The sequence below is a fragment of the Mauremys reevesii genome, linkage group 5 (assembly GCF_016161935.1).
Source record: "Mauremys reevesii isolate NIE-2019 linkage group 5, ASM1616193v1, whole genome shotgun sequence".
Classification (NCBI taxonomy): Eukaryota; Metazoa; Chordata; order Testudines; family Geoemydidae; genus Mauremys; species Mauremys reevesii.
Genome location: NC_052627.1, coordinates 131,167,313 through 131,187,599, shown reverse-complemented (window position 1 = coordinate 131,187,599; position 20,287 = coordinate 131,167,313). Strand labels below are relative to the sequence as shown.

The window sequence follows — 20,287 nt, the reverse complement described above, 5'->3', positions numbered from 1 at the left end:
TGTGTTAGGATTTTATTTTTACGTAACCATTTGTTTACATTAATTTTACTTGCTGCTTCCCAACTCTCTGATCTTTGTCAATTGAACTCTGCTTGTTTTCACTATAAATGTATCTAAGTGTGTGAAATGGAGCGGTGATGCTGAGGTGAAACTGGTAAGGTGATGTGTAGCAAACCTATGAATTCTGTGAGTGTCCAGTGGAACAGGGGCTGGACATTGTGGGGCTGCAGAGAGGGCTCGGCGGTTGGACTGTACCGATTGCTTATCTGTAGAAGGAGAGTGGAACCTGGATGGGGTGAGAAGGGCGTGCTTGTGTTTCCTGTGGCTGGCTGAGTCAGGAGCTGACATCTGGCAGGCACAGAGAAGGCTTTCTCATGCTAAGGGAAGGGGTAGTGAGGTACCTCACAACCCTGGGGACCCTCAGGAGGTGGCAGAATGGGTTCATAGCACTTCAGAGAAGGTGCCTGGTCCTTCGTAGTCCAGGGCCCTTTGCTCAAAGTTTACTAGACCCATCCTCCATCCACTATAAAATCACTCCTCAATGGTCAGATTTCTTGGCTCCATCTCATTCTCCAATTCACTGTCCATCTGGGTTTGGGGACTGAGAGGAATCATCACACAAAGGTTAAAGAACGACAGCAGAGGAAATCTGGGTTGTCGATGTTTATAGTTCTCAATAGGGAAATAACCTTCCCATGACACCTGAATATTGGAAAGTTTACAAGAGAGAACAAGGAAGAAAAAAACACACCAAACAAATAAACAAACAAACCCACAACAACCCCCAAATTCTTGCAATTAACCATCTGCTTTAACTCTCTTCTTTTACACTCAGTTCCTAAGAACATCTCTGGGGATGATAGACGACAGTGCCTGGAGCAGCCAGATAAGCCTTGAGTTGAACCAGCAGATGGCCAGCTATACCAGCCCCTCCCGTGAAAAGGTTTGTTCTCTGTTAAGGCTTAGTTTCTACTTAATTTCCCTTGAAATTCTGATTGGGGGGCTGCATAAGGCTTCTCTCAAGGCTTCATTACTTTATATTTTATTCTGCATATAAAATTTGTTTTTACTTGTTCCCTGCTCTCTTGCCCCCCTGCCCTTCCAATATTTGCTTGGACAGGCTGCTTGTCTGTGCTGCATTGTTGGTTCTCTGGCTGGGCTAGATGATGGGATGTTTCTGCAGTATGGGTGCTTGGACTTGGCTATCTTGTTCTTTCCTGAGTGTTGCTGAGCTGGCTCTGTACTGACTGGCACGTTCTGTTACTGGTATCTCAGTGCCGGTCTCTTTCTTTCAGAGTTTCCTGTATAAGGCGCTAGGAACGTCCTTAGCAGTTTGTCAGGACCTGGGCCACGTTAAATCCCAGCTTCATCAATTTTGAAAGCAACAGATTATATGGAAGCCCCTGAGAGACAGGTGAGGACTCTGTCCCTCCCCACTTTACCAAGTAACCCCTGAATGCTCCCTGTGGGGCTCAGCTCTGAGCTGGCCTGGGACAGATGCCATTTCGCTTCATATCCTCTTCATTGCTGTTTCACTCAGCCCCCGCTGCCCATGTGTCTGACGCCTGACTCGCGCTTTACACCACTTCAGCTGAAAGGAAGGGACTCGTGGGTTAGATCCTAACCAGTATTTTTCTTGGGTGACAGGGAGTCATTTCCATCCTTGCACTCTCTGCTGAGAGCCACTTGGACCTCACCCTCAACGCACTTCAGGAGTTTGGGGCTGCAATGAGCAAGGTTACAATTCCTGGGTTCATCAGCCGCCTGAAGGTAAAGGAGCCAGGGGCTTCTCTCCAACTTCCTCTCCCTCTAAACCAGGGGCAGCAGCCCCGGGGTAGTGTCTGCTCTGCTCAGCTCGCATTGTCCCCCAGTGTGTGCGTTCTACGTGACGCCTGCAGTTAAGCAGAGAGGAGCACACTCTGGAGCTGGGGTTCTCTCAAATGATTTTTATCATCTGATGTCTCATGGCTTGAGCGCCCCTCCCATGTACAATGTGTGGGAACTACCTCAGTCGCTTGCAGCAGCCCCGGGGTAGTGTCTGCTCTGCTCAGCTCGCATTGTCCCCCAGTGTGTGCGTTCTACGTGACGCCTGCAGTTAAGCAGAGAGGAGCACATTCTGGAGCTGGGGTTCTCTCAAATGATTTTTATCATCTGATGTCTCATGGCTTGAGCGCCCCTCCCATGTACAATGTGTGGGAACTACCTCAGTCGCTTGCATGGAAAAGCTTTAGGGATTTTTAGCATTTTTTTTAATCCCAGTTAGTGGCTGGAAATGAGGAGGTGTGGCAAGCAACATGTGGCCAACCAACCTGCTTTAGGTAGACCACCAGTGGGCTACGGATGACAATTATGGAACCTGTGATTTAGAGCAGTGGTTCTCAACTTGTCCAGATTAGTGTACCCCTTTCAGGAGTCTGATTTGTCTTGTGTACCCCAAATTTCACCTCCCTTAAAAACTACTTGCTTACAAAATCAGGCATAAAATTATTAAAAAGTGTCATAGCACATTATTACTGAAAAATGCTTATTTTCTCATTTTTACCATATAATTATAAAATAAATCAACTGGAATATAAATATTGTACTTGCATTCTTAGTAGTCTGCTGTAAAACTAGGCAAATAGCTAGATGAGTTGATAAACCCCCTGGAAGACCTCTGCAGACCCTCAGGGGTACACAAGTAGCTCTGGTTGAAAACCACTGATCTAAAGGCTAGAGCAGGAGACTAGGCCTCTGGGCTTCCACTGCTGGCTCTGCCATTTACTCACTGTGCAGCCTTAGGCAAGACATTTAGCGCCTGATCTTGTACCCACCAGTGTCAATGACTAAGCTCCCGTGTACTTCACTGCTGTAGGTTCAGCATTTTAGGCTCTCTGTGTCAGAGTTACCTAGTGGGAATGATGGAGATACTAATATCTCCACACCTCACAGTTATTATATTGCTTAAATACTTTTTGCAAGTGGTTTGAGATCTTTGGCTGAAAAGAGCTTTGCAAGCGCAAGCTGCTATTGCTGCTGTGAGGAATTCCTCGGTCAGCAGCAGATCAGAATTCCAAAGCAAAAGGAATCAGAAGAACTTTCTGATTGTCTAGGACCACCACCATGGGAGAAGAGGCAAGACTCGCAGCACCCTGATGCTGGCCTACAGCAGCGTGGCTGTCCATGCTCCAAAAGACCAGCTTCTCTCCCGAGTAGAGGCAGACATCACAGGGAACATCCTTCTCCATTACAGAGCCAGTGGTCAGGTAAGAGCTTTTGCGTGATAAGTGTCACATAACTCAAATTTAAAACTGTAATGGACGGAGTGTGAGCTGTCACATGTTGTATCATTTTTGTTGCTCTTCTTTGTATTTTCGCTAGGTTTTTCTATAGTCTTCTGAAATTCTGTAGACCCCAGCTACACAGTAATTCAGATGCAGTGACACTCAGGCTATTCAGAATAACACTCTAACTCCCCTCATATGGATGTGTATCTAGCTCTATCTTTTGCTACCCAAGAGAGACTAGTGCTAGCCTGTATGTAGTTGATTTGCTGTCACGCTGTTTCTTGGACTCACTACTTCCCTTACCTCTTATCTGTCGTCTTGTTTGTCTGTGTGCTCCGTTATTTCTGTTCCCCAGGTGCCTGACTGCTGGTCCTGACTCTCATCTCAGTGCAACCTCTCCACATCACTTTGCCATTCAGTTCTGCCTTGTCTAACTGAGACTCTCACTTAGGCATTGCCAAAAACAGTTGAACCAAACTGAGATCTTCCAGTAGTTCACAAATGCAAATACTACAGAGGATGGCCCTGATAATGACCTCTGCAAAACACCCCTCTGGATACCTTTCCTGCCTTTTGGAAGATTTAACAATAGTGATTTCTCTCTGCTCCATATTCACCAGCCAGGACATTTTGAGGATGTGTGTTATGTGGGACTATCAACATTGCTAATAGCTGTTTTGCATTTCGTTTTTCAGGTGCTGGGCATCACTGTTGCGAACAAGGTACATTCTAAATAATCTGCCCTCAGCTCTTGCATTTTCTGTACACAAGTTGCTTGTTTAAATTGCACAGAGTTTGGTTTCCTTGCTACATCAAGCAGGAGTCCTGGCTGCTCTGGTGTAAGTAGGCCTGGATTTATTTGATGAACCTGGGTTTTCTCTTCTTCTGAGGTGGGTGCAGAGCCAGGGTCCTCTACCTTCTGGGGTCTGGGGACACCTCTCTCCTCCCGAGGCTAGATTTAATTCCTGATCTTTATCTTCTGGACTCTGGTTCTTCTCTCAGTTTCTCATCCACATCCTCTTGTTTCTCCTTCTCGATTATGTAGGACATGAACCTAAAATTAACCCTCATCCAGAATGTCATGGAGATTAGCTGTGCCATCTTGGAGACCAGAGACTCCCAAGAGTTCAAATTCTCATACAAACTGGAGCTCCTTGGCTACATGTTGGTGAGTGATTAGGAGCTTTGAGGACTGAAGTACAAGAGAGTTTGTTGTAATGTAATGAGACTGGTTTTCTGGGGAGATGATATTTTATCCATTGGCTGTGACTGTACTACTGCAGTCTCATGAGCTACCTGCATGGCACCCAGAATGCTGGGTCTACTCTGAGCTTGGCAGGGATGCTAACATATATTGTGGGCTGTAACTGGAAGGAATGGCTTGTGTCTTGTGAGTTCTCTTTCTGTCCTCTGTATAGCCTGCAGATGGCCCTACAGCCCATTTCTGAGGCAGAGAGCCTGCTGGGCATGGTGTCTGTTTATTCCAGGTCTGGCATATAGCCCTGTTTCAGGGTGTGAGAGGAAGGCCTCTCTGCCTTTCAAATCCATTTCCCATTTTTGATGTCCCCATTCATGCATTTCAGGACTTCATTAAACAGGAACCACTGGATTCCCTGGCATCTCCAGTTCGCTACCAGGCAGTTCTTGCCATTGGACATCTGAGGTAGGCTATTTTCTGCCATATTTCTTGGCACTGTGATGCCTTCTTATTTGTTAATTCATGAGTGTCAGGTTGGGAGCAGTCTAAAGCCTGCAGGGTTTGGCTCACCAGGGCCACCCGGGGGGAGCAAATGGGGCAATTTTCAGGGCCCCTGGAGTGGGGTCCTTCACTCCGGGGGCCCTGGAAAACTCTCACGGGGGCCCAGGTCTTCAGCAGCAATTCGGCCGCGGGGGGAACTTCCGCCCCGGGACCCACCGCCAAAGTGCTGGGCCTTCGGCGGCAATTCCCCATCGCCAAAGACCCCAGACCCCCTGAATCCTCTGGGTGGCCCTGTGGCTCACATGCTGCTCACCAGCAGGACTTTAGTTCTTAAGGATTTGAATGTGTCCATTTGGGGGTTTGTGCTCGAAAGACACAAGATTGGAGGTTGTGGGGCATGCAGTACAATGGAGCAGAGTTCAGATGGGGAGGGAGGTGTCTGGCTAGCTGGCAGGGGGGAGGAAGCTTGTGGGTTTCTCTAAAAGGAGATTTGAAGTTTTAGCTTTACTTCTAGAGGAGCCAATACTTAAGAGAGGTGCAAAGTGAAGGGTTGTTTGCACTTGGGGTTCTAGATTGGGACAATCTCTAGTCATTGGACCCATTTCTTTTACTTGGAGGTGGTACTGAGTCTAATGCATGACTTTTCTCTCTATCTTTCTTCTGCCAGCAAGCTCAAACCATCTCTGACCCTGGAGGAAAACCGTGAGCTCCTTGGTCAGTGCTTCAAAAGTTTATTTCCCCTTCCTCCCTTGGAGAAGATGAAAGAGGAAGACGGGACAGCAAAGGATGCTCAGCATATACAAGTACGTGACAACAATTCTCCTCCGGCACCATCCACTGTATTTCTGCCCAGCAGGCACTGGGTGATGGCAGTCCCACATGGCCCCCCTGCAAGGTTATAGTTAGCTTTCCCCAGCCCACACACACAAATGATCTGTGCTGAGCCTCACTCCTTCTTTTCTGGTTTCAGTCACTCTATGTGAGGTCCTTGGAAGCCCTTGGCAAGCTAGTGGAGACTTTGCTGGAGGAAGAACCAACCGCAGACTGGTTCCAGGAAATGTTTGATGTGAGTAGTCCATTGAACCGTGGTGGAGATTGTTTCTTGTGTTACAGCAGGGAAGAGTCAGAGATTTAGGGGGTCAAGCTTCAGTTGTGGAGGAATTTTCCACAATGGAGTGAATTTTAGGGAGAAAGCACCCAATTCTTCCTGGGATAAGCGGGCATGTGCCCCACTGAAATCCACAGAAGCTATGCCATTTTATGCCAGGGCTGGATTGGGACCAAGTTCTTACAGTGTCATTGACACTACTTGGAGCGGCAAGAAAATCACCACTGCAGTAGCCAAATCCAAGAGAACCAGTTGAAACTGATCACTTCTTCTAAGAGGAATTCATGAATATTGAGTTAAGCCCTGTGTATGGAAACTCATTCAGAGGAAACTTCCTGTTCCTCAGACATGAACAGAATATTGTGAAGGGCTGAGGGGTGGGGAGTTTGATGCACGTTCAGTATAAAAATGAAGTTATAAAAGGAGCTGGGCTGGGGGGACTTCTCTGCTCTTATTCAAATTAATAAAAAGAAATGCTTCTCTCTGTCATTTTGCCAATCAATGTGGGAGAAGTTGCCCAGGGAATAGAACACAGCAGCAGACATCAAACAGCATGCAATGTGCTAGACAGCTCCCATCAGACAGTCTACAGCAGACATCACATACACGGGCCCAGATTCATCTCTCATGTAACTCCTTTGGCTTCAATCACCAAAGGTGAATCTGGTCCCTGGGACTTGTATATCTAAGGGGCTCTTCCATTAGACATGTAATTCCTTTGCTACATGGAGGTCAGATGCTTTGGAGAGGGATTTTAGTGACAATTAAACCTGTTTAAGAGGAACTTTTGGGAGGGACTTTCTGATACTAACTCTGTCCATTCCCCTGCTCTACCAACAGCTCCTAAGGACATGGTTCAGTTCAGGGAAGGAGTGGGAGAGAGAGAGGGCCTTGCAGGCCAGCACCCAGCTGCTGACTGCCTATCGAGAGACAGTTCATAGCACAGTGAGTATAGCCTTACTCTTCCTTGAGCTGACTTCCCTGCTTACATCAGATCTGACACTCAACGCAAATGCATGAAAAACTCTTCCAGGACAGCAGTTGGGATCTCAAGGTGACTAACATCCCTCTGCTTCCGTGAGAGAGAGGTTTACACAACAATGCAGTGACCACACTGCAGGCAGACTGCAAGAAGTAGAGGGAGACAACCGCCAAACTGATGGCTTATTCTATCATTAGATTCACCAAGTCAACAACAAAAGAGCTTCCACCCTAGTTAACAAGATGCCAAACGCGGTCCCCTTTTGGCATTCCAGACTTTGGCTCCCATCTAAACATCCCTGTCTTGGAAGAGAGGGGAGGGATAGCTCAGTGGTTTGAGCACTGGTCTGCTAAACCCCAGGTTGTGAGTTCAATACTTGAGGGTACCATTTAGGGAACTGGGGTAAAAATCTGTCTGGGGATTGGTCCTGCTTTGAGCCAGGGATTGGACTAGATGACCTCCTGAGGTCCTTTCCAACCCTGATATTCTATGTCTAATATAGTGAGGGGTTACTGGAAACCTGATTCACCATATGTGGGGTTCACTGATCATAAAGTCCCAGATGCTTATCCCCAGGTCAATGTGAATCTCAGGGCTTCCCCAAATATCACGCTGTCAGCCAATCCTTAACTAAATCTAATATTTATTGTTAAAAGAAAGAAGAGTTACAAATGGTTAAAAGATCAATATCCAGACAAGTGACTTTCCATGTTCATAGTTCAGGATCACAACAGTGATGGAATAAACTGCTGGTTTGTAAAAGTCTCTCTGGAATCATCCCAACAGATCAGAATCCAAAGGCAGCTTAGATGTAATGTCTGTTAGTTTTTCCAGGCATTTTCCAGGTTCTTCCAAATGATTATTTGGAAGATCTCTGTCCTATGGCTTACACTGTCCCTGTTCAACATTTAAACGGTCTAGAGATGATAGGATCAGGCCCGAGCCTTCTCTTTTATAGCTATTCTACCAGGCTGACAAGCCTACCTCACAGAAATTGTCACAGAAGGACCTTCCCCCAATGCAGATGGCCTGTTGTACTTTGCTTTGAAGATAATCTTCTATTTCCTGTGCATACACAGTAAACTAGTTACATTCATTCACATAAGGTAATTAGCCGTTCTTCCATTATAACACAGATAGTTAAGCTGAAGATAATGTAGAAATGATTGGTTTCCTGAAGTGTCTTACATCTTTGATTTTAAGGCTAACTGAACACCTTGCACACATAATTAAGGCAATTAAGCCATGAAAGGAATTAGCATCTACAAGCTAATTTATTTACATTGTGAAACTTCTAACCCGGTATAGATAACCACAGACAAATACACTTAGCATCTATTGTTCATTTTTGAATGAGTTGATGATTGCTAGTCTAATGTGTCCCTTTGAAATTCACATGCACGTGAACTGTCTTGATACAGTAGAAGTGTCTCTTGTTAAGTTATTATGGGTCATACACAGGTTGACTGGTCTGCCAGTGTCACAAATGCATTCTTGGTTCTTATGCTCCCAGGATGCTAAAGCTGAATTTCTATGTAATCCGCTAAGAACATAAAACATAAGAGTGGCTATCCTGGATCCCCCAGAAGAATGGTTCATCTACCCAGTATCCTGTCTTCTGACAGTGGTGGGTGCCAGATGCATCAGAGGGAATGAACAGAACAAGGCAATTGTCAAGTGAACCATCCCCTGTTGGACAGTCCCAGCCCCAGCGTCTGGCAGTCAGAGGTTTAGATACATCCAGATCATAGGGTTGCATCCTGACCGTGTTAGCTAATAGCCAGAGATGGACCTATCCTCCATGAACTCATCTCATTCTTTTTTGAACCCAGTTATACTTTTGGCCTTCACAACATCTCCCTGGCGATGAGTTCCACAGGTTGACTGCATTGTGTGAAGAAATGCTTCCTTTTTTTGTTTTAAACCTGCTGCCTATTAATTTCATTGGGTGACCCCTTGTTCCTGTGATATGTGAAGGGCTAAATAACACTTCCTTATTGACTTTCTCTACACCAGTCATGAGTCTATAGATCTCTATCATAGTCCCTCTTAGTCGTCTCTTTTCCTAGCTGAAAAGTCCCTGTCTTTTTAATCTCTCCTTATATGAGAAGTTGTCCCATACGCCCAATAATTTTTGTTACTCTTCTCTGTATTTCTTCCAGTTCTAACATATCTTTTTTGAGGTGAGATGAGCAAAACTGCACGCAGTATTCAAGGTGTGGGGGTACTGTAGATTTCTATAGCGGCATAATGATATTTACTGCCTTATTATCAATCCGCTTCCTAATGGTTCCTAACATGTTGTTAGCGTTTTTGACTGCATGTGGAGCAGATGCTTTCAGAGAACTGTACACAATGACTCTGAGGTCTCTTCTTTGAGTGATAACAGCTAATTTAGACCCCATCCGTTTGTATGTACAATTGGGATTATATTTTCCAATGTCGTTACCCAGTTCAGTACAGGAATCAGAGGCACAATGTTACCAGATGTGCCCATTACTTTGGGAGGCTCATTAATTAGGGTTACTCTTCTGTGGGGGAAGGGAGGGGTGGGGCGGTTCTGTAATTCTATTACTGTGTTGCTTATGTCACTTGTGTGTTCTACTCCTTCCTTCTACAAGTCCCCTCCCAATGGAGCTCTCCTGCAGGACTAGGTTCCCCAGGGCTAATAAGTAGAACTAGACGAACATGCGTACACACACTAGCAGAGCAAGTCAATCAGCACTCCCCAGCTGATCCCCTCATATGTCCCTGCATTCAGTGGGCTGGGCTGAGCAGCACTTTCAAGCTGGTACCCTCATGTGTCCCTGGTCTCAACAGGCTGGGTTCAGCAGCACTTTCCACTGCTCCCCCCACCCACTTATGTGCCCCAAGTTTAACACATTCCTATCACACTTTCACATTACAATTGTACTGGTAGTAACCCACTTGATGAACAAACCCCACTGTATTTTGGGGTACTACAGGGATCTTTAGCTTAGGTACAAGAAGCGTCGCTGCAGAGTAAATGGGAAGCTAAAAACACAAGAGTAAAATTCAGAGAGAGAGAAGCAACCAGCTGACCCATAACAGTTATTGATTGAATCATAGTGATAACCACACCAGGAGGGCTAAACAAACATAACAGCTACATTTTAAAGGTTAATACCTGAGGTAGGAAAGAAAACAGAGAGAGAGAGAGAGATGGATCCCACCCACTCCATGAGGCTTGAACTGGTCGGGGTTCCCAGGTGATGGTGGTCGCTCAGGGTCCTGAGTGCTGGAGACAGGCAGAGCCCCCATCACGATCAGTCAGGAGATGGAATCCCAGTGGAACTGATGCAGAGTTTGGGCCTATACATCAGAACCCTTACCTGGGCATAGGTAGGGGTTTTGTTGAGAAAATACAATGGTTCAAGGGAGAACACTAGATTTGTTTATGGGTAAACTGATGGCTCAAGGGTTTTCTTTAGGCTAGTCAATAGGAGCTGATCATTCTTGGCTATGGGTGTTGTTTTCTTCCGGGGAGCTCACAAGGCAACTAGGCTGCTTCAGTATTTTGGGATATGAGTCAAAGATTTATTACTAGAATTGGTCTGATAATTGCTGAGCTGAGTGTGTGCAGGCGTAGGTTCATTAGCATCTGGAGCAGGGATTCCCATGATTCAATGCGTCCCTGCTTTTCTGGTCCCAGAGTTCAGTGCGGTTCACTGTTCTTCATTCTTTATGCTAATCCCTATTCCATCTTTCATGCAGTTGAGGCTAGAGAGTTGTCTCTGTTCTTCATTCTGTATGCAAATGGAGATGTCTTAATCTTGTCACCCTTGTCAGGAGGCATCTAGGTGTGTCTCCCCAAATCCTTCATTGTTCTCTGCAAGCCTTTTCTCTGATCGGTTTTGGTTCAAACAGAGATGGGAATTGGGGGTGTCCTTCAGGAGTCACACAAGCTAGATACTGTGCCCTGGTTCCCCAAAAACACAGAGCTGACTGGTATCAACAATAAAGATGGCAAGTGAAGTCTAGTACAGCTGGAGAACGTTCATTCTTCATTCTTTTTTAATTAGACTCAGGAAACTTTTCATCAGTTTGGATCTCTGATTGGAGCAATAGCACCATACAGCTGTGATTCACTGGCCACATCTCGTCAGTGGGTGGTTGACTGTATCAGCTGCCTTCTCTGTATACAAGGTGAGGAGACCATTAGCAGGTATAAGTAATTCTTCAGCTTCTTTCACTGTTGTAATGTCCATTTTTCTGCCTGTCTAGTTCTTTCTGTCCTGTCTGTTGGCACTTAGATAACAGAGTGGTGGGCATCTTGTAAATAGCTCATTAGAAGAGACGATTATGATGTGTAAAGAGTGTGGCACACTTCTGGGAACTGTACAAATAATAAATGGTCTGCACCAGGTAGATAACTGCTCAGTTCCTTAGGGCTTCTCTACACAGGGACACTAAGGAGAGTTAATCCAAATGAACTAAAGGTGTAAATTTTAAAGTGTCATTAAACACGTGTGGATGCTCTGATTCTGAATGAAAATGGCCCTTCTTAATTTAAGTGAATTACATGAATTAAACTAACCTGAAAAAAGGCCCCTTTAATTCTAAATAAGTGTGTCCCCAGAGGTGTTTAATGAAGTTTAACTAATGCAGTTTGAAAATGAATTTGATTAGCTTTCTTGACTTCTCCATGTAAACAAGCCCTTGGTACTAAACATTTTCATTCTCTTTACCCTGCCACTGGCTGTATTGGAGGGGTTTCCTGGACTAATTCTTTAAACAAAAAGTTCTTGCAGCAGCCCTCTGTCATGAGCATTCAAAGCTATTGGAGTAAGTGTAGGCCATTTTCCCCTTTGTGAAAGAGTGGGACAGGGGTAGGCAATCTATGGCACGGGTGCCGAAGGCGGCACTCAAGCTGATTTTCAGTGGCACTCACACTGCCCAGGTTCTGGCCACCAGTCCGGGGGGCTCCGCATTTTAATTTAATTTTAAATGAAGCTTCTGAAACATTTTAAAAGCCTTATTTACTTTACATACAACCACAATTTAGTTATATATTATAGACTTATAGAAAGAGACCTTCTCAAAACGTTAAAATGTCTTACTGGCACGCGAAACCTTAAATTTGAGTGAATAAATGAAGACTCGGCACAGCACTTCTGAAAGGTTGCCGACCCCTGGAGTAGGATGTTCTTTTCACCTAATGGGATAGATCTTGGTTATTATTTAAGGCCATTTCCAATTAGGGTGACCAGACAGCAAATGTGAAACTCATGCAGGACGGGGGTGGGGGATAATATGAGTCTATATAAGAAAAAGACCCCAAAATTGGGACTGTCCCTATAAAATTGGGACATCTGGTGACCCTATTTCTAATTATTATTAATCAGTCCTAAAAACAGTGTTGGTGATTCACAAACAGAATAAGGGATTCCAGTCTTTGAGTATACAACATAGAAATCCCAGCATTGTTTAGAAGTGACAGATGAGCATGGGTTTCCTGCCGAAGGTTTTGTCCAGCCCCATCTTGAGAGTTTGGTGGAGGGATTCACCTCTACATTGGAACCTCACATCTACCTGCATGAGTTGTACTTGAATGTGAGATTAGATGTAAATAGTGAGAGCAGAGACACTACTGAAACCAGACACCCCCAGAAAGCTGCTCCAAGCTGAATACGATGCTTGTTCAATCCTGTATCAGTCACAATAACATACCACTACTGTTAACTTTCAGACATTTAGGGTGTAATCCCGACTCCATTATAGTCAACAGGAGTTTTGCCATTGACTTTGATGGGGCCAAGATTTTACACTATGCTGATAACAGCCTAGCACATGGATCCTCCTGTATGAATATCCATGCAGTAGAGGTTCAGTTTCATTAGTCGTTACAGTACTTTTTTTCCTTTTCTCCACTCCAGGCCAGCCCATGAACCTGGGGTCAGCGGAGGAGGAGCTGAGATGTCTCCGTGACGAACTAACAGCAGCTCCGGACCCGAGGCTCTGTTTCAGGCATCTTCCAAAATGGCCAGGGTAACTGACTCAAAAAACTTGTGCGGATGTTCTAGTGACCAGGCACCCTTCATTTTACATTTACACTTTCATGATGCCTTTCTGTACTTGGAGCGAGCTGTGGGTGCGGGGCATTCGTTGCTAGTAACCAGCAAGATGCTTTTCATAGATGTGTGCCATGAATGCCATGTAAAATCCAGATTCCACAGAATGTTGCACGCCCATGAAAATGCACACGCAGATGCACACACATGTACCTATCCAGCTATCCATGAGAAAAAACTGTATTAGTGGAACATCAAGCTGAGAACCCATCCAGTCTTCATTCTGTCACCTTGTGGGTTTGCCTATATTTGTGAGCATGCCTCTCTTGACTTCATTGTATATGTTGTAAAAAGATGCAGTGTATCTAAGAGAATACAAACTGGAAACTTACCTCCTGCATAGCCGGTACAATGTTGTGCTAACTGTGCAACAGAAGCTTTGCCTCGAACCTGATCTCATTAGTGTAGAATACAAAAATGTAGTATATAGACTATGGAGAGAATTTTAATCCCAAATGGCTAGCTGGACATGAGGCTAATTAACAAATTGTTAATTAATCAGAGGGGTAGCTGTGTTAGTCTGGATCTGTAAAAGCAGCAAAGAGTCCTATGGCACCTTATAGACTAACAGACGTATTGGAGCATGAGCTTTCGTGGGTGAATACCCACTTCGTCAGATGCAATTTGCTGATGCATAGATCTTTTTCCATAGAGAAATTAGGCCTCCATTTTTACAAGTGCTGGAGCCAAACATCATTGCAGTCTCTCCTGTTTTTGATTTATTCCCAGGTTGTTAGTGAGTACTTTCCCCCAGAACAGGCCACAGCCTTTATTGAGGCCACAGTGGAAAGTATGCTGTCTGCCAGCCCCACCTGTGCCACGGCAGCTGGACTGTGGATGAAGGTTATACTGAAGGAGTGTGGAGATGCCATGCTCGATAAGGTAAAGCGGGAAACTGGAGGTTTTCTGCCTAAACTCGAGGCTTTTAGATCTTTGCCCTCATGTGTAATGAACAAAAATCTTGCTGTTTCTCCCCCTCGGACGTAGAGTCGATTCCATCTCTGTTCTCACCCTAAACTAGGCAACGGCAGAATCAATAGCAATAGACAGAGAGAATCCAAGGGAAAAGGAAGATGGTTGGTTATTTATTTGTCTGGCTTGTTGCCACAGTATTCAGCCAAGAAAGGCTTGAAAAACAGACTCTGGGGAAAAGACAAGAAGACAGAATGACTGGCACTTGGAGGCATCCAGTTCTTAGGAGGCCTATGGCTAAGGGCTACCTGGATAAAAATAGTCCTGTAGTCATTCCCAGTGAGTCTGGAGCCTGAGCTCTTGCCAGGTTTCAGAGCCTGGGCTGCAGCCCGAGCAGGAACAGCTACACTTTTAGCCACATAGTGCAAGCCCCTCAGGCCCAGGTTGACCTGAGCTCTGAAACTCACTGCTGTGGGATTTTTTTAGTGTGTAGACGTACCCTTTAAGAATAGAAGGAGGGAGGGAGAAAACTATAGTGTCTTTGGGATCCACTATTTATATGCCTTATTCTGGAGCCCAGTGCGTTAGGGCTAGATGAAAGGAGCACTCCACAAATCTTCTATCAAGGCTGGTGAAAGGCCTCAGGACAGGGAACCCTCGCAGCAGAACTGCCACGTTTGCACAGTGTTTCGAAGATGTGAAGGGCTAGGAATGAATGAGAGGTCGTCACCTGTTCATAGTCCCAGGCATTTGCACACTGTGTTCAAAGCACTTGCATATTTTGTGCTTGTGGTTGTTTATGAACTGTGCATCCTTCGAGGCAAATGGTTGCATTTGGCTGCTTAAATCACACCTGCAAAATCTGGGCAAGCAAAGCCTTCTTTTGTGCATGCCAGCTGGTTTATTTAATGCATAGCTGGGCACCACCACATTAAATTACCTGGTATGTACAGGGAAACCCCGGCTCCAGGGCCCAGCATGCAAAGCGCGTGCTTGGGCGGCTGCCTTGTGGTGCTCTGCCGGTCGCCTGCGGGAGGTCCACCGGAGCCACGGGTGCCACCGTGCTTGCAATGGCGAAATGGCTAGAGCCGCCCCTGACCCTGCTATAATGCGCCCCGTAATAATGCGAATAAGGCTATAACACGATTGTAAGGTGGCTCCGGCCGCCCCAGGCCAAAAAAAAAAAAAGCAGCTGGAGCGCTGCGGAAGCGCAAAAGAGAGAGAGAAAAAAGAGAGAGAGAGAGAGAGAGGCTTTGTGAAGGGAGAGGGGCTGGAGTGCCCCCAAAGGGGAAAAAAAAGCAAAAAATGGAATGTGCCTTCCCCACTGCCTCTTCCCACCTGCCCCCGCTTACCCTTTTGGTGAGAAGAGCCACTCTCTCCCCAGCTGCTCCTCTCTCTTCCTCTGCCCGTTGCACATCTCCCCTGCTCTCCCGAAGTGTTTCCCTCTCTCACCGCATGGCTGAGAGCTCCCGCTGCTGGAGCTCCACCCTTTCAGTTACTGCGGTGGGCAGTTCGCAAATGCAAGTAGTTTTCTGCCCAAGAGAAATCGACCGGCTTGAAACTGACCAGCTTGAAATGGTAACCCCTGCTATACCGCGACCCCACATTTAGCGCGATCCAATTTTTTGGACCCTGATCATCGTGTTATAGCGGGGTTTCGCTGTATGTGTGTGTGTCAGTGTTAATTTTTACAGCCAAGTGTGGGCAATTGTTGTGGGTTAAAGTTACACAGACATATTTGAACGTTTGTTTCTTGAGGAATTTCTAAAAAATCAGCAAATGTCTAAATAAAGGTTTTGATTCTGTAGAATGAATGGAGAGAAAGAAAAAGGGACATTTCTTTCTGGTTTTGTTCCTTCCAGGTGCCAGCTATTGTGGATATAATATATAGCCACATGGCTACTATCCAGGAGGGCAGCTTGAGGCAATTCCTGCTGGAGGCAGTGTCTATTTTAGCTCACCATCACCTAGAGGCAGTGATCTCCAGCCTACTCAGCAACCATCTGCCAATGGACAGGTATATACCGCTACCTATTGCATTCATCTTGGTAAAACATGGATCCCACAGCTTTGCTGGGAGATGTAGGGCTTTATTTAAGCAGCAGACATTTTGGGATAATTCCTGATGGTTAATAGCCTGGGTCTTTCTCCAGGAAGGTCCAAGAGCATGGTAAGGTGGGGTGTGGAGAGAAATTAAGTGTCATTCTGTTTCCATTAATTCATAACTGCTTTGACATCCTAAAGACCTAACTTTACTGGTATAACTGGAGTGTATTGTTAGAAACATCTACTTCTCTAGCAGGGCTGGCTCCAGGGCTTTTGCTGCCCCAAGCAGCAAAAAGAGCGAGAATAAAAAACCCTGCGATCGCGATGTGCAGCTCTACTCCTTTGCTCTGAGAAGGAGTGAGGACCAACCGCCAGTGCCACCGAAGACCCAGATGTGCTGCCCCTCACCATTGCCTGCCCCAAGCAGCTGCTTGCTGGGCTGGTGCCTGGAACCGGCCTGGCTCTCTAGACACCTGAATTGACCTCACTTTGGAAATTAGCAATTGCTGTTGATTTCCTGGTAGCATGACAGCTTCAAGTCAATCCCTGGCTGATGATAAAGAATAGGGCCAATATTGTCATCAGACCGCCGCTTGGTATCGGTCAGGGTGTGGCTGCTAGAATAGAGTTGCTGTCCTTGGGATTTAAAACTGGACTGGAAGCAGATCCATCATTTCATTTAAAGGTCCCCAACTGGGTTATCAGTTATCAGTGCTGGAATCTAAGACCATAAGAACGGCCATACTGGGTCAGACCAAAGGTCCATCTAGCCCAGTGTCCTGTCTTCCGACAGTGGCCAGTGCCACATGTCCTAGAGGGAATGAACAGAACAGGTAACTGTCAAATGATCCATCCCCTGTTGCCCAGTCCCAGCTTCTGGCAAACAGAGGGTAGGGACACCCTTTGTGAAGGGGAACTAGGATGGCCATGAATATTCGTTCTCATAATTGTATGTCCAGTTAGTAGAAATGTGGCTTTTCTTTCATCCACTTGCCTTCCAAACCCTGGATCTTTGGGAGCCACATGCTCAGGATTCCATATTTACTGGGAAGTGGTAAAACAGGAACTGAGATTGGCGCTCTGTGTCCTGTCCTTCGGAAGTCTAGTATTAATGGTTAGGCTGCAGTAAGACTAGGTCACTTAAGTAAAGTCCTAGTTCTGTAACTGGAAACTCAATATTTAAACAGGAGGAGCGTTAAAGGAGGACAGTGCTCCTAACTTTCTCCTCATAGGCAAGGAGAAAAGTTGGTCTTTACTTAAATAGGACACATTCAGTCTGAGCCACAAAAGTGTCCAGGGGTCACATGTAACTTCTATTAAATTGCAGTTACACCAGTGAGCTGTGGAGATCTCTGGGGGGAGACCCCTTGCTTGCCACTCAGGTCCTACAGGTCCTAATAGAAAAAATAAAGACGTCAACAAGCCAAGAAGAAAGCATCACCTCAGAGACTGAAACTGACAGGCATTTGGCAGCTGCTGAACCTCTCTCAGTAAGTTAGATGACAGACACGCCTTTCAGGCTTTCCTCTGCCCTGTGACAATCCTGCTGCTGGAAAGCTAGAAGTGTGGTAGAATATTGCTGTGTGGGCACTTCTCCTCTGATGTACTGTTTCCCTGAGTCCAGCTCTGCTGTCTGTGGAACAAATACGCAGTTTTAGAGTATGTGGCTGATTTACTTAATAACATCTGGCAATTAGAGAGTCTTTGAACCAGGTTGCTCACAGTGCTTTGCAAATATTCCTTAGGACTCACAACATGCCTTGGTAGGTCATACACATTTTTACAGATGTGGGAAACTGAGCCACGAGTTAAGGGAGTTGCTTGCAGTCATTCAAGTTACCGGCAGAAGTGAAAATTCAGTACAGCTGATATCAGAAGGGGAGAAGAGGATGTGATGGTGTTGGGAGGAGATCTCATTTTTTACCATGCTCTCCTTTCAGGCAACATGTGCCATCTTTGAGGTGGTGTCAGCACAGCAGTCGAGCAAAGCTGTGCAGGAGCTGCTCCCAGAGTTGTTTCCTGTTCTCCTGCAGCAGGTCAGCCGAACCTCAGGACAAAAGATGCCTTTGCCAAGGATAAGCAGCTGGAGCCTATTCCAAAGACCAACAACATACTGAGGCAACCCTTGCCGGTAATTAGAAGGAAGGGAGAGAAACAAAGAATTCCAATAGAGTTGTGTGACACTCCCCAGGAATTTCCAGGGTTATGAGGCACCTTACCATTGCCTGCCCTTAGAGTGAGGAAGTCTTGTCTGTGTCTGCTGTGGGTCAGTTCCTAAAATGACCAGGCTCTGGCAAAACAAGCACTGCCATCCAGGCCTCCTCAGACCCCAGTCTCTTTGTACAGGTTAGTGATAGGCACACACCAACCCCGAGTCTTCTGACCGTTCCGTATAGTGTCAGACCTTTATCCACTGAACACCCACAGAATTACGGGCGTGCTGTTCCTATGGAACAGTACACACCAGTTACTTCTTATACTTTAGACTCTATACTTTATACTTTATTACTTATACTCTATAGTGCAAAACACACAGCACTTAGATATATTTATAGGGCAAACAAGAACAGAGATGGTCAAAGAACAGAATTTCCAGTGACAGTGAGAAAGAATGCAAGCAAAAAATGGTTACATGTCAAATGAAATCATAACATGGTCCTAGAGACTAAACTTACCCAACAGGTTAACCTCCTGTCTAAAGATGTTTCTCGCCCAACGTTCTCAACCAAGCCTGATAGTGACCCCGCTGTCCGTCTCGCTGTCCATCTGCTTCCTAAGTGAAAGATGCCAGGGTGTCTTCTTTGTCTCCAAATATACTAGAGCAAACCTTTGAGGTGTACCCCAAAATTGGGTCCCCACTCCCTGTCTCCTTCCTGTTACTTTTCTTTCTTTGAAGTTCTCACAGTCCTGAACTGAATGTGAACCCTACATGCTTAATTTACATGTAAACAAACAGATGGAGAAACATTTCTTGCCTTAAAGAAAACCATTTTTTCACCTTTCCTGGTGACTAGTCCCTAGACACAGATCATAAGAATGTAATTTTCAATGCATAGACATGGCTCTTTACACAGCATCTGTAGATGTGTTTCACAATGATATTGGTGACATGAGCTTTTATTTGAGACTCATATGGCAATCTTTTAGTGATCTTTTAGCCCCTTAAACCACTGACTCACTCTGGGAATGTCCGCCTCTGCAAATTCCTCTGTAATTTTAACTGCGGGGTCCAGATTAACTGGCTGGTGCCATGTAACCTATACTCAGATATGCTCAGGGTGACTCTGAAGAAACTTCCAGAATCATGCAGTCCATGATCTCCCCCACAGTTTGAGTATGTGGCCTTACCAGTAAGTGGTCCAATCTTTCAATTTCTATGCAAATGCACAGAGGCCTAATCCCTCAATCCATCTTTCAACTCTCCATTTCTGGCAGTACTTTTCTGTGGACAGGCCCCACCTCGTCCAGCATGGCTGCCTTAATCACGTCCTAATCACTAAGAGCCATATATGTGCTTCCCCGGTTAAATGGGGTGTCAGTCGAAAGGCCCACATTGTTCTGTCCTTGTGAGGTCTCACCGCTGCTCCTTTAAGAGTAACCAAAACCAGATCAGGGTTGTTCGCAGGTCCCATTTTACAGAGTCTGATCTCCTGTGCCTGGTTTCCATTTCCTGTCACAGGACTTGCCAGACTTTGGAGGAGTTGTTGCCAGACCTGGGCTTGTTCCTGTATAAATTCCTGAAGGCTCTTTTGCTGTTAAACCTACCAGGCAAGCAAAGGCTGTTTTTCTGCCTGGTGGGATTGTTAGAAGGTCTGTGGGGTCTTCTACACCAGCAGTTCTCAACTGGGCCGGTTTTAGGGGGTCCGCCAAGCAGGGCTGGCAGTAGACTAGCTGGGGCTTAGGGCAGAAAGCTGAATCTCTGAGCCCAGCCAGGCTGGAGCCCTGAGGCCCAGCACCTGCACTAAAGCCCCAGCCCCTGCACCCTGTGGAGTTAAAATCTAGAGCCAGGAGCCCCAAACTCTGATGCCTGGCAGGGCAGAGGCCTGGGAGTGGGCCATGGAGTATTTATAGCTTGTTGAGGTGAGAGGAGGCTCAGAAACAGAAAGGTTGAGAACCCTGTTCTAGACTTCTCCTTGCTGCTTCACCACCCATTTCAGTGTGTTCCCTCCATCACCCGGACTG

At 45.9% G+C, this 20,287-nt stretch overlaps 1 protein-coding gene and 1 long non-coding RNA gene across 2 annotated transcripts in view; both read left to right on the top strand.

Annotated features, from left to right (window-relative positions):
• Positions 1-1,379, top strand: part of LOC120406881 (maestro heat-like repeat-containing protein family member 2A) — a 282,231-nt gene extending 280,852 nt beyond the window's left edge. Inside the window, exon 16 of the mRNA XM_039542055.1 lies at positions 1,296-1,379. Within this exon, the coding sequence (XP_039397989.1) occupies positions 1,296-1,379 (84 nt within the window). The remainder of the gene's footprint in view (positions 1-1,295) is intronic.
• An 11,662-nt stretch (positions 1,380-13,041) lies between these two features.
• LOC120407105 lies at positions 13,042-15,983 on the top strand. The gene is made up of 3 exons (XR_005599791.1): positions 13,042-13,064; positions 13,877-14,029; positions 15,922-15,983. It is a non-coding gene; the product is annotated as an uncharacterized LOC120407105 (long non-coding RNA).
• The last annotated feature ends 4,304 nt before the right edge of the window (positions 15,984-20,287 follow it).